This window comes from Condylura cristata, unplaced genomic scaffold (genome assembly GCF_000260355.1).
Source record: "Condylura cristata isolate star-nosed mole 26May11 unplaced genomic scaffold, ConCri1.0 scaffold00002, whole genome shotgun sequence".
Taxonomy (NCBI): Eukaryota; Metazoa; Chordata; class Mammalia; order Eulipotyphla; family Talpidae; genus Condylura; species Condylura cristata.
The window spans coordinates 20,243,645-20,257,329 of NW_004567103.1; the positions used below are offsets into that span (position 1 = coordinate 20,243,645).

The 13,685-nt window shown below is 42.8% G+C and overlaps 1 protein-coding gene across 1 annotated transcript in view; it reads left to right on the plus strand.

Moving 5' to 3' along the window:
• PLEKHM3 (pleckstrin homology domain containing, family M, member 3) overlaps positions 1–13,685 on the plus strand; it is a 168,084-nt gene that overhangs the window by 83,075 nt on the left and 71,324 nt on the right. The window contains exon 6 of the mRNA XM_004674343.2: positions 11,749–11,812. Coding sequence (XP_004674400.1) covers positions 11,749–11,812 — 64 coding nt within the window. The remainder of the gene's footprint in view (positions 1–11,748; positions 11,813–13,685) is intronic.

Here is a 13,685-nt window from a genome sequence, read left to right on the forward strand (position 1 = left end):
TGTACCACTTACAAGTTTGCTTTTTTGGAGGTGGAAGAGCTCTGATTTTCTCAAATCAAATCTTTCACATTGAAATAGATAATATTTCACAAAATGTGACTAAACATTCCTAACAGACCTTCTGCGTTGTCTGTAATTCTTACAGTTAGGCCACATTTGATAATCAGCTCTGCCTTCTTCACTGTCTCAAAAAATAACCATTGTCTACCTCAAATGCTAAAATTCCTATTACCAAAGCCACTGCTTGGCTATCTCACTTGTATATGGAATCTGAGTTTTTAAAAACAAAATTTGCAAACAGTACCTTTAAAGAGGATAAGTTTATCTAAAAGCAATATGCAAGGTTTCTCTTGTCTCATCAGAGATGTGACATCTGAAGTGGAGGGGTTTAAACAGTGAGAAGAACCTGCTGGACACAGCTTAATCTTACATCTCCCTAATAGAAATTAAAGGAGGAGGAGATGATGGGCAGTGTGCAAACACAACAGAGCTAGGGCATCCAGTTCTTATCTAGTCATAAAAGGCATTCTCTTCCCGCCTGGTTTTACCTCAGTGTAAGAGTGACCATTAATCTCCAGCAAGTAGGCCCAACATGCTGAAGACCTGTCAGCGCCATATAAACAGAATAAAGCAAACTGTTAATATTGCTGTCGTGAGAAAACTGAAAACAGACTGATTAATCGTATTGGCGCTCGACCGCCAGGGAGCCAGCTTTGGTTGTCGCCTTATTAGGGAAGTCACAGTTTGCTTTCAGGCCTTTCATTATAATGACCCTCCGGTTTTCATCCTCACTGTTTTTGTTATTGTTGTTAAATGAACGCCTTGTTCTTGAACCCATACCTCAAGTCTTGACTGGCAGGGGTGATTAGTTTAGAAAAAGTCAGTGTCTTCTATGAAGCCTAAAATGTTTACAGTGCTGACAAATCCCTGTTTCTGAGGACTCCCAGATGGTGACCCTGCTGGGTAGCTTCAAGACCTTGCTGACTTTTCATAAGAATTATTTACAGTGTCCACCTGTGAAGGTACATGCAGAACTCAAGAAAATCTCGGCATACAGTCCAGTCAGGACATATCCAAATCAGCAGCCACTAGGGAAGTGTTTGGAAGAACCCTCAGAATTGCCGGCAGGGATCCAGCCTCACATCTCTCACCAAAGACTGAAACAGTAGGATGTGTGTAGTCAGAAGTAGAAAGTGGGCACCTGAGGATGAAATGTAGCCCTCAGGCATGTTTTGTTAGTCCTTTCAGAGATGGCCTCCACCAGGTCTCGGTCTCTCTCATTTGTTGTAGAAAATAAGCTGTTCTGATTTACACAAGCCTTTCCTCATTCCTGGATAGCAGCAATTGGCTTTAGACACCAACTTCTCCACATTACCATAGTCTCTGCTGTTCCTGTCATGTCCCCCAAATCCATGCTGTTTGGTATTAAAAACATGGTTGCCATGTTTTTCTTCTCCTCAGTCTACCTCATTTACTTGTAGTAGCACCTGCACCATATAAGATAATTATGATTTTGTCAATTAAATAGTATTTTCCCATAGTGTATTATTTGTTCCTTCATCAGCCTTCTTAGATAAGTGGGACAGGTGGTATTTAGAAAGAGGAGAAAGAACTGACTAAGTGTGTGTGACTTGCCTGGTGAGAGCAGAGTCCGTGCTCAGACCCCGTGTCCGGGCAATGGCAGCAGCCAGAGGTGTCTAGCCTCTTCAGAGGAACTTTGGCTCCCCCGCAACCTTACTTGAGGTCTTCTAGGAAAATGTAGTGACAGGGAGGCAGCAGGAAGACAGCAATGTGCCCAAGTGGGGAGGTAGGGCTGATGACACACCCTCTGCTCCCAGCTGGCCCTGGAGAGCAGATGTGACAACCGGCTCAGCACTAATGACAGCGCATGCCCTGGGTTGGCCTTTGCCAGATCTGTTCACAAATCTGTTAAAGCAAAAATGTGGCACTATCTAGTTGTCTTAGTACGTCTTTAACCAAAACAAAACATTAGCCATCTAATCTACCCAATTACTTCACAAAGGAACACTAAATGAGAAATTGGCAGACAACCTCAGAATCAAAGTTTTAAAAATCAAATAGACTTAAAATTCATTCTACTTTTTTCTCATTTCATCTTGGACTCTGAAAACATCACTAGATACCCACCAGCTGTTTGGTTTAGCTTTTCAGAAGTCTAGATTGTCATATTTTAGCACTCCTCTGAGTGCTAAAGTAAAATCATCCAGCCCAGGAATGACATTCTAGAAATTAATATGGGTGTCTGAGTGTTTCCCATTCTCTGTTACCAGGGTGGGATTTGGGATGCCTGATGATCCCAGTGTTTCTATTATGATGTAATTTGAAACTCATTTTTCTCCAGCACTAGTTGAGGCCAATAACTAGTAGTATGCCTGTTCTCCCAGGAACCTACACAGAACTATGTCAATGCTTTGGCAACATTTAGTCCTACTTGTTTGTAATCCTTGATTTAGACCATTCAGAAACAATTTAGCAGCTGACCTTGGGAGTCTCAGAATGCTAGAAGTGATTTATCTCTTAAACTCTCTTTTCTTAACTTTGGGCTCACATTTTGTTTTTAATTATAATTATGTCCAATATTAGTTCTGACTGAATTATTAGGTTTCTATGATTAAGATTGCCATTTTTTTATTAACATTATTTATCCTAGTAAGTACCAGAAAAATTATGAAAGCATGTGTCCTGTTAGATTCTCATGCTTCCTGTTCTGTAAGCAGAATATAGCAGTTTGCGCAGCTCAGATGTGTCCCCATTAAATGTCATCTGATTTACTTAGATTTCCTTCCCTCATTACCCCAAGGAGAGCTGTCCTTGTGGACAGTTCACTGGAGGAAAGGATAAGCCCAAAGGTTGAAGTATCCTTTGGATGTCTACTAACATCGCCAACTCAACATAGCCCACACCTGAGCTCCAAAATCCCTGACCCCATTCCTCCTGCAGACTGTTCTGACTTCCCCATCTGGCACCTCCATCCACCCCATTCAAGCCAAACACCTTCCTCTCACATTTTACATCCAAATCCATCAGCAAACTGTCATCTCCCCTCCCAAACGTAGCCACTTATCGTCACCTCCGCTGCTGCCACCACATCTAAATCACTTTCATCTCTCCCTGGATTATGCCATAACTGGGCCTCCTTCAGCAAGTTCTTAAGGTGCAGCTAGTGTTGCTACGTAGATGAAATGATGTCACTGTTGATCCAAAATATCTAGTAGCTTCACCTCTCCAAGGCCCTATACTAACTCACCACCTATTACCTCTCTGCTCTCATGTACCACCACTTTTTGAAACTTGTGTTCACTGTTCCAGTCACACCAAGAAGATGCCTATGTGAGTTGCTTTTGTTTTATCTTCCCCCCAGATCACAACAGAGTCTGTTTCCTTACCGCCCTTAGGTCTTTCTGCAAGCCTTCTTTCATCTGTTTCAGACAGATTGCATGCTGTTGTAAAGCTAACATATTAAGAGCATCTCTTAGGCAGCCTAGTTCTTAAAACACAGCTCTACACAGACTGGACTTGCTGACTGTCTCAACATAGAGACTATCTCCACAATAACCAAAATCATATCTAAATGTGAAGTTAATTATTAGCTGACAAAGTCAGGTTAATATTGAATTTTAGAAGAATAAACCCATTTTAGTAGTCATATTATCACTAAATTAGTCTCATTAAAGACCAGTGCTTATTAGCACTTCAAGTGTATAGATAACACTTCTTTAAGCTCAGTAAATGAATATACCTCTTTATGTTCTGCATAATATTTAACATTAGCCAGACTTTATAGCTAATTTTCAGTTAGCTAATTAAAAGTGTCATCAGCTGCATTTGGGGCTTTAGTCTCAGATGAGCTGTTAAGACTCAGGACTCAAAACAACTAAAACATAGGATGTCATTTTGATAGTTTTTGAAAGCAACTGTTCTTGTTCTGCTTTATGAATTCCTTTTCCCTTGAATGGCTTCTAGAACTATGACTTTCAAGTCATCTAACTTCCTGTTCTAATAGCTCCTTCCCTTTCCTTCATTTTTCTCCAGAGATCTCATTCAGCAGATTTTAAATATATATTTAAAAGGGAGCTATCGACTGTCTGCAAAAGACAATGTCATCCAAAACTAAGAAGATTGGTAAAAGAAACAGTAGTTATAATTAATTTTAGTATAATAGACACAAGCTTTTTTTTGTCTGAGGAATCCTTCAGAAACTTAGAAAGTGACTTTATCTTACTCTGATAACTTAGAAAATAATTTAAGGTAATTTATGTATGAGACAACAAAAATCTCATTGCAACATACGTGTTAGATTCTTTGAACTGTTTTAAAAATGCTGTAAGAATTTGGGCAAGAATCTACAATAACCGATATGATCTGTCACTTTTATAATCAGACCCCAGAATAATTACAACCAAAATTACTTCCCGAGTATTTCTATACCAGGCTCTTTGTTGCTAAGAAACTTAAGCACAGTTTCCAAATGAGCAGGTAAATGAAGCCCTTATTTCCCATATCTACCAAGATATAATATCCAACATGATCTTGCCACTTTTTCAGCCAATGAGATTAGCAAAATGAGCTATCTAGAGAAATGACTGAAACTGTTTCTCCCACATGGTTGCTATCGAAATATCTGCCTTTGATTTAAGATTGTTTTTCCATTAGCAGGGAGCATGGCTGGACATTTGGGACCTGTCCACATCCAGTAATGTAACCATTTCAGGAAGAGTTTGCAGCTCATATCAAGAAAACCAAATTGCATTTTCCTGGGGGTATTTTCAGTGCTTTTTGTTGATTTCTACGTGGGGGTGTGTGCCCACCAAAGGAAAGTCACCACTGCTTTCTCAACTCAGCACAGATGGCCCAACCCAGGGCCCATATACCTGGAATGCACAGTAATACTGCATAAATACAGCTTTTAAATTGTTACTTCTGTGCCCATCCATATTCCTCTAGACTCATTATTTAGAATTGAAATTGGAGGTTTTCCATTGGTGTTCTGCTGGAGGAAATGGGTGTCTGTCTTTAAAGTCTTATATGTGCTGAGATAGTTCCCTTTCAGACTTTTTTCCCCCAGTTTAATCATTGGGTTTTTAAATGCCAGTTGTGCAATTCTAAGAACTGAGCTTCAGGGAAATGGTAAGGTTATTAAATCTATCCAAGTCCTGCAGAGGGTCTGTCTACATCAGAGCCCACTCTGTCCCTTTTCCTCCATGAGCGTCAGGGCTTAGCAGTAGCTGAGCTGAAGTCTCAGAAATTACTCATATTAAATGAATCTTGACTTCTTCAACTTAGTGTCCTGGTAATGACAATGAAATGAGAACCCCCCCCCACTTGCTTTTTTTGTTAAAAGACTACTGCTCTTCATTTCATAAACAGTTATCTCTGCATTTTAAACCCCAGGTACCAGCTGCATAATATAAGGCCTCTGAATCATAACCTTGTTTCGATTTCATCTTTTCTCACCTTTCTCATTAGAGCAATCTAAAAATGAAGCCTACGTTACCATCTCAACATGTCAAGCAACTCAGAAAATGATAAAATGGAAACTTTGACACTGACACCATCCTGCTCTTTGGTACTCATGATCCATCAGCAGGTTTCTTCATTGTTCTTTGGGGTCAGAAAACTGGGTGTTGCTGCCTGCCAGGTCTGTGGTTTCTCTTCATGGTGACTGGAGTGTGGAGCTGACCCTCCTTATCACATTTGTCCTTTGGCTCTCGTGTCAGGACCTACTGGATGAACTTGCCTTGGCATAAGCAGAGCTGTCCTTGCTATTGGCCTGCTGGAGAAATGCTGTCTGACCTGATGATTAATATGTCTGCTGGGCAGCAAGGTCACAGAATGCACAGAAAATCCTAAAGACAGCAAACAAAAGGCAGCACCCTCCTGCAGTAAAGATCTTGTTTACCAAAGGATTGCTAGTCAAATAACCTTCAGTGATTGTGTAGCATTCAGAACCTCAGGAAGTTCTAAAGGCACACTGGAGAATTTAACTTATATTTTATGTAAAGTTTTAGCTGAAACATGAAACATTTCTGTTAAAATACAGAAAATACACGTGCATGTGTCCATGCATGGACACATGGGCACACACATGTGAAAGAGCTTTCAGCCAGGTCCACAGCCCATTTCTTCTGGGCCTTCCAGGACCAAGCTTTGTCATTTATCTCTACTTTTTCATCTGTAGCTTCAGCACTAGCTTCTTCATTTTAGCATATAAATATGCCCAGTTTCTTCCATCTTTAAGAAAAGAATCCTTAGTCCATCTTTAGCAATGGCCCAATTTCTCTCCTTTACTTTAAAGTTAGCTTCTTAAAAGAGTTTTCCACAGCCCTTCACCCGCCGGCAGACTGGCTTCCCCTTTCCTTCCTGGAAACCACTCTGTCTGGGGTCACTAATGAGTTCTGGTTTGCCACATCCTCAGGAACTTTCCTGGCCTCCTGTGCCTCTTCCTGGTTCTATTTGCTCTCCTCTGTCTGAGGCTTTGGCCCGCCTCTACTGCCTCTTGAAATCCTCTCCTTCCCTGGCTCCCTGGCTTCCTGGCTCTGGCTCTTCTCACTAGTCCTCAGACTGCTCCTTCCCGGCCCTCTTCCCACATCCACAATCTAAACACCCTGCTTTGCCAGAGTCCTGACTTCGCCCTTTCCCTAGTATTGCTGCCCTGAGCGCCTGTACATTCTCATGGCTTCACTAACACCCGCAGGCTGGAGACACACGCATGTAGCCGCACTTAGAGCGCCCCCAAACATTCCAGAGGGTTCCATTCTTCTGCCCAACAAGAGATGCCTCTCCCTATTCCAGTGGTAATGCCATTTATCTACTGGACTTGCTGGAAAGTGGAATAACTATAGGCTTCTTCCTGACCTGCACTCCCTGTTAGTCATCACGGCCTGTGGATTCCAGAAATCTATTTTGTAGCTGGCCATGCTCTCCAACCCCAGGATACCCTAAGTTCTGTGCAGGCCCCCAACATTTTTCAACAAGTTTACCAAAAAAGAATCTATCCTTTCATATTTTTCCTCCATCCAATCTGCTGCCAATGAACTTTCAAAGTCATAGATTGAACAATGACATTCTCTTGTATTTCTGCAACCCCCTTCTTTGGAGGTAGACTTTCAGCAAGGTGTTCAAGACCGCTCATGTTTGGCCACCTCCTACCTTTGTAGGCTCATGCCCTGTAGCTTCCCCCTCTTACGATGTGCCCACATACAGAGAGCCCACAGAGCCAGGCCCCGAGGCTAAACACTCACTCTGACCACCAGATGCTCTTACCCACACTGATCCCCTCCTGCCCATCCTCCTGCTTTGGTGCGTCTCCTGGCCTGGTACCCTGCGAGCGTCTCTCACGCCTGCCTGCATGTCTCAGCCTCACTAGGAGCTGGAGCTGTTTGCTTGCCTGTCTGGTTACCCTACTATCTGCATGTTCACTGGTCTTAACAAGCCGTCTTCTCTAAATCTCCAGGATCTAGCACAGTGCCTGTCGGTAGCTACTTATATGCTGATTTTAGGTTTTTAACCAAAGTGATAATTCAGAGACCATAAGACTGGACCTCATTACATTAAATTCATGGGAGATATAGTAATCACAAAATTACTTATCTGGCCCCAAAATGCAAATAGCCATTCTTTATTAAATACCACTAAGAAAAAATTAATGTTGATGCAGTTATCTTAAGGGAACACGAAGCTTTGCCTCTCAGACATGAATGGTTCCCCAAGTAGTTGCTGAAGTAACTTCAAATTCATCCTCTGCATCCCTGCCACAGTCCTGTCCACTCCCACTCAAATCGGCCTAAGGCAGCTTAATGCTACCTGTGCATATGCTCAGGGATGCAGTTGGGCTGGCAGTTTCTCCTCATGCCCTCCTGCTGCAGAGTTTAAAGGCGAACCAGCCCCTGGGACTCCCTGCTTGTCCCATTCATTTCCAAAAATGCCTCTTTTGGAGAGGCCAACTCACAGGACCTAATAAACCACAGCAGGAAAAACCCTGGGGTCACTCAGCTGGGAAGCTGCCGGCACATTTCTGTGTTTGGTTTCCATGTCACTGTTTACCCTGCACGTCCCGATCTGTGTACGCTACCTATGGACCATTCAGATATGTCTTGCTAGTTCAGTTACCGTGAAGACACAGGCAGCGGAAAGAGGAACAAATGGACAGCAGAAGCCAGCCACAAGTTATCTGGCCCTCCCTTCAAAACCCTAACCTTCTCTAAGCTGAAAATGCATCCCCACAGCTAAATCACTGCCAAAAAAAATCTTTTATTTACATTAAAATATCACTACAAGAGACACATTTTAATACCTAGCTGTCTTCCCTCTTGGGAAGTTTATTCCCTATTTGACTTTCATGGTGTCATGCTCTCATTTCTGTCCTCCTGAGAAGAAAAACGGATTGGTGTTATCTGTCTTAAAAGTCTGTATTTTTTATGACCATCACTAAATCTTCTGGACACAACATTTTCCCCAGACACAATAAGCTTGGGACCTTTATCTTTTCTGCATACATTGCATTTTCCAGTCTTTGTGTCTGTTATGACTGACCTCATGTAAATTATCACATTAGACACTGAGGAGTGATAGAGGGGAGCCACTGATAAGGGACTGCTGGAGGGGCTGAGGCTCTCGGCTACAGGCAGAAAGAAAATACGTGAAATATTTACGCATGCAGAAGCCTTAAATACATCGCTAATTCGCACTGTACCATCCTGCTGAAGGAGAATTAGAGATGACCATGCCCACTAGTTGGCTAGCTGTTGTGGGAAGGATAATGAACAGACTTTGGAAGGACCCACCCACTTAGAAAAAACTAGATGTTCTCTGTGTTGCTCGTCAGCTTGTTCACGGACATATCCACGTCCAGCTCTCCACACAACACACTGCTGATTTTCAGCATTGAAGAAGTGCTTGTTGACTGCATGGCCGACTGGCTACAGTACCCTACTGGGGGAGAACAGTATAACTTGGCTTATAAGTTTGTAAATAACTCATCTGTATGTGTTCAGGCTAGAATTTTAGGATTTTTGAGCAGAAAAAACTTCCAAGTAGCAAAACATTACAGATTTGCTACCCTGCTTTTGCCCTTGTTATAGCTCAGGGTAGTCACCTGCTTCTTTTTCCCGCTGCCCTGTGTTTGCAGAAACCAGTGTGGAAGATTTCCACCCACTTACTTGGTTCCCTGTGTCTGTTTCTCAACCTCCCTGTCACACTACTTTCATTTTACTTTATTTAAAGGATTTTTATTACTAAGCAATTGCTTTATTAAGAAAAGATCATTCCCCCATTCTATCACACTCAGATACCCTCTTGTTCTGGTATTAGATTCTACCTTCACAGCCCACTGCAAAATTCCAAAGTTTCCTTTACTGCATGTTTGGGTCACGAGTCTTCTTTTAAATGTTTAAATATTTTGAAAAACCTATCATCGTTGGTAATCTGGATTAGGTCCTTTAACAGAAAAAGGACATGAGTGAACAATTAATGAAATTGGAATAAAGTCTATAATGTATATAGTAGCTCCCGTCTTAGTTTTGATCAAAGCCTCTTGGTTATGTAGGATGTTAACTTCGGGGAAGCCAGGTAAAGGTACAAAAGTGGCACAAATAAAAGGTCAGAAATTCAACTACATGCGCACATATCCTAGTTGTTTTCAAAACAGTTTTCCATGTGTAAGAAAAACCACAGACCCCACAGGATACTTTAGAGGCTTCTAGACATCAGGTAGCATAGGGAAACACAGCGGCCCCTGTGCACCATCCACTTCCTGTTGCATTCCCTTCCGTTCCTGAGGCCCCATGGTACCAATGCCAAGTGTCCCTGACTGTCCCGCATTTTGTAAGCCCCTGGGTGATTTCCAAAGATCATCCCTCTTGTCACAAGTCCTTTATCATCACACATGAAGCTAAGGCTTAGCTCGCCCTGTGTTGGCCACTTACATCACCGTCTTTCTCCTAAGCAACACGCTCAGAAACACCTGTGATTCCTTCCTCCTCTTTCTCACATTTTAAATGTTGATTCTTCCAAAAGATGTCTTGTATCTATCAACTCAACCCCTTTCACTGTCCCTTTCCAGTTACCTTAGACTAGGCCTTCAAATACCTGGTCAGGACTACCACTACCCACAGTGTCTCCACTTCCCCTGCTGTCTTCAGAAAGTGGGCGTGACAGTGTCCCTTTCCTGCTTAAAAAATTCCTCAGTGGGCCCTCCCTGGTGGCGCAGCGGGTTAAAGCACAGCACTGAGAAGCTAAAGTCGCTTCCACATGAGTTCGATTCCCGCCTGCCCCGGAGGTGACCACATGGTGTGGCAGACTTCTCCTGACCCACCCGCTGCTCCCCTCAGCAGTGTACTTCATCCATCTGCCTGTTCTGTTCCCCACTCTGTCTCTGGTGAAGCCTCTCACCGCCCCTGAGCCTCTGGCCTGTACCCCAGTTCTGTATGCACAAATAAATAAATCTTTAAAAAAAAAAAAAATTCCTCAGTGGCCACAGCAGTGCCTCTATGGATTGTCTCCAACAGCAAGGGAAACAAAAGCAAAAATAGGTAAATGAGGCTACATTGAACTAAAAAGCTACAGCAACAGAAGCCATCTAAAAGGGGAAGCACCTTCCAGAAGAAATTTACAAGCCCTGACAAGTGGTCAGTATCTGAAGTATATAAAGAACTCATAAGTCAGCAACAAAAAACTTGAAAAGATGGGTAGATGATTTGAATAGATATTTTAACAAGACATACAGATGGCCAGCAGGGACATGAAGATGTTTATCATCACTTTATGAGGGAAATGGAAACAAACCATTCCAGAAATATGAACTGCATGTTTAGCTCATCACTTTCACTCTCCATGTTGCATAATTATCAGTGTATGTTTCATTCCCCACTTTATTTCATGCTTTAACACAGGTACAGGGAATCTTACTCATACTTGTCTTTCTGCTGCCTGACAGTGCTTGGCATGTTAAGGTAATGAGCTGGAGGTTTCTTCAGGACCCCAGACAGTGTCATAGTATCATATAAGCCAGACAAACATCATGAGTTTTGCATGTAGGTGTGCTTTCTAACCATCTACACCTTGTATCTGTCTGCTTGTTCATACTGTTTTTACTGTTCCCTCGCTGTCATGTGTTCAAGTACAGTGAAATGATAGTAGCCAAAGATTTTAGACTTTCAGGGAATCACAATTTAAATATTTCATCTCCTTGTTCCTATCTGTACTTGGTTCTCAAACTTATCATAATGCATGTAAGAGGAGAGCTCATTACTGTCATGCTCAGTGCTGCTGTCCTCATTCGTGGAAACTGCGGGTGTTTCTAGCCAGACACAGGATGCTACTGCAGTTGGTGCTCAGCTCTGAGATCTGTTCATTTAGAGACAGACTAACAGAGCTGGGAAGATAGTCTGACACAAAGTTAAGTCACTTTCCACAGCGAATGAGCTGAAGCCAGCTAGGTGTGGGACTTGCCTGAGAGGACACAGCTGGCACAGGAAACCCCACACGCTGAGCCACAGGTCCTGGTCAGCCTGTGGTGCCCCTCACACCCTGGATCACACTAGAAGTCAAAGGTTGCTCTCTACTTGTGTGTGTCAAGAAAAAGATGGGGAACAGATGCTACAGGTGTCTCAGGGCACGGGGAGGACGAGGGGGAGAGTGCAGAGAAAGGAGATTCTTGAGCCTGAAACTTAGAGAAGCATCTGTCATGGCAGCAGCGTGGTTCACTTGTATTTCTATCCTTGTTTCCAGAATTTTTCCCAGAGAATACCTCCTTCAACAGATCCACCTATATTCCCTCGCCGACCTGCAGCAGGTAAGCCCCCAAGGGCCTTTCATCTCTGCTTTCTCCCTAGGGAAGTCTCTCTGTTAATTACGATCTTGGCACTGAATTCTGCCATCATTTGAGGTAGTTTTCTTCACAAGCCCTGATAATTAATGAATTTCTGTCAGAAATCAAATAGACCAAACAACCTAACAATTCCACTCCTGGGTACATACCCAAGAGAATGAAAACCATGTTCCCAGGGAAGTCAGTACATGACTGTACTATGGCTTATAGTAGTAACAGTGTGGAAACGGCCTGCGAGGGAGTGCTAAGCAGAGTGCTGGGCGTGCACTTACGTACTATTTAGCCATTGAACACTGGGAGCAAGGAGGAGGAACCATGAAAAGATCACGCTGAAAGAATCAGGGAAGAAACACAGTTTATGTTTCTGCTTAAATGAAACGTCCAGAATAGGTGAGCCCCTGAGACAAATAGATGAGGGGGGTGCCGGGACTCAGCAAGGATGAGGGCGGTTCCCAAGCAAGCAGGGAATGAGGGGACTGCTAGAGTCAGTTGATTTAGGGGCTGACGAGAATGTTCTGGAGCTAGAGGATGGTGATGGTCACACAACATTGTGAATATACTGAAGCCCTCTAAATTGTAGAAGAGTAAGTTTTACGATGTACGAATTATATCTCAATAAAAATATTGCACAAGGAAAAAGATGTGAAAGGCAGTGAATTTCTGCCTTTGAAGCTCTTTGACTTGTGCCTGGGTCAGTTGAAAAACTTTCACAATTTAATAAAATGGGGCATATAAGAGTCAAAAATCTTTTAAAATTTTTATTATTGCATGTCCTTTTAATGATTGACCAACTTAACAGCCAGGAAGAAAACTGACAATTTTGTCTATTCAGCCTTAACTTTCTAAACATGTTACACTTTGGGTAATCATCCTTAGAAACTTTTAGACACTCAAGGAAATGACTACTTTCCTTTGCAAGCATTTACTGGTCCCTTCAAAAGGCAATTTAAAAAAAAGCAGTTGTGACAACTTTCAGAACATCTCACACTGCTGTAATTCTGTCCTTTTGTTTGTTACTGTTTTCCTCTGCGGTTGTTTTCCTCCTAAAGGAGTGAGGTCAACCTGAAACCTGTGTTCAAAAGTCATTTTTAAGTTTGACTTTATCTTCCAGGTTATTTTCTCTTTAAACAAGATTTTTGGGTGTGTTCTTTGGTCACTCTCTCCTCCCTCCCCAATGAGAAAGTTACTTTAAGCGATAGAAATGATTTCAGAATATTTAGAGAGGTCTGAGAAATGCTATGGCTTTCATTTCCTTCCTCTTGCACATGACATTTATCCTTTTTGTATACATCAGCTCCCTCCCCTCCCAGTCCTGTCTGCCCTTTCCTGTATAATCAGGCTTCTATGATCTGCTGGCCGGGTAGAAAGGAGTAATTTTGAATGACCGTTGGGATGTGGTCCTCAAAGGAAGATTGAGTTAAGATACCCTGTACAGATTTTCTCGGATGCTGCCTACATGCCCCGTCCGAGGACCCAGTCACTCAGGAAGGATGTTTAAAGGCACTGACATTCCCGTAAAGCTGACTTAAAGTAGAATGGGTGGGCCTCCAGAGTTCTATTTCAAAAATTAGTTTGGAGACCAGATGAAGAAGAACCCGTAAGTCCATGCTCATTGTTAGGGCCCAGAGCGGTGTATCCGCGGGGGTGGGAAAGACGGCCTTTCTCAGCTTCCCTACACCCTGCTGCCTTTTCCTTTTCTTTCCCACCCCCTTGTCATAATCAAGCCAGACATGCCCGGCAGCTTCCTTACATCAATGGTGCGCTGCTCTTGGTGACCAGACCGCTACCCCAGGAGCCCTGTAAGCAGCTTAATCAGTTTCCAGCCTCAGTAGCAAGT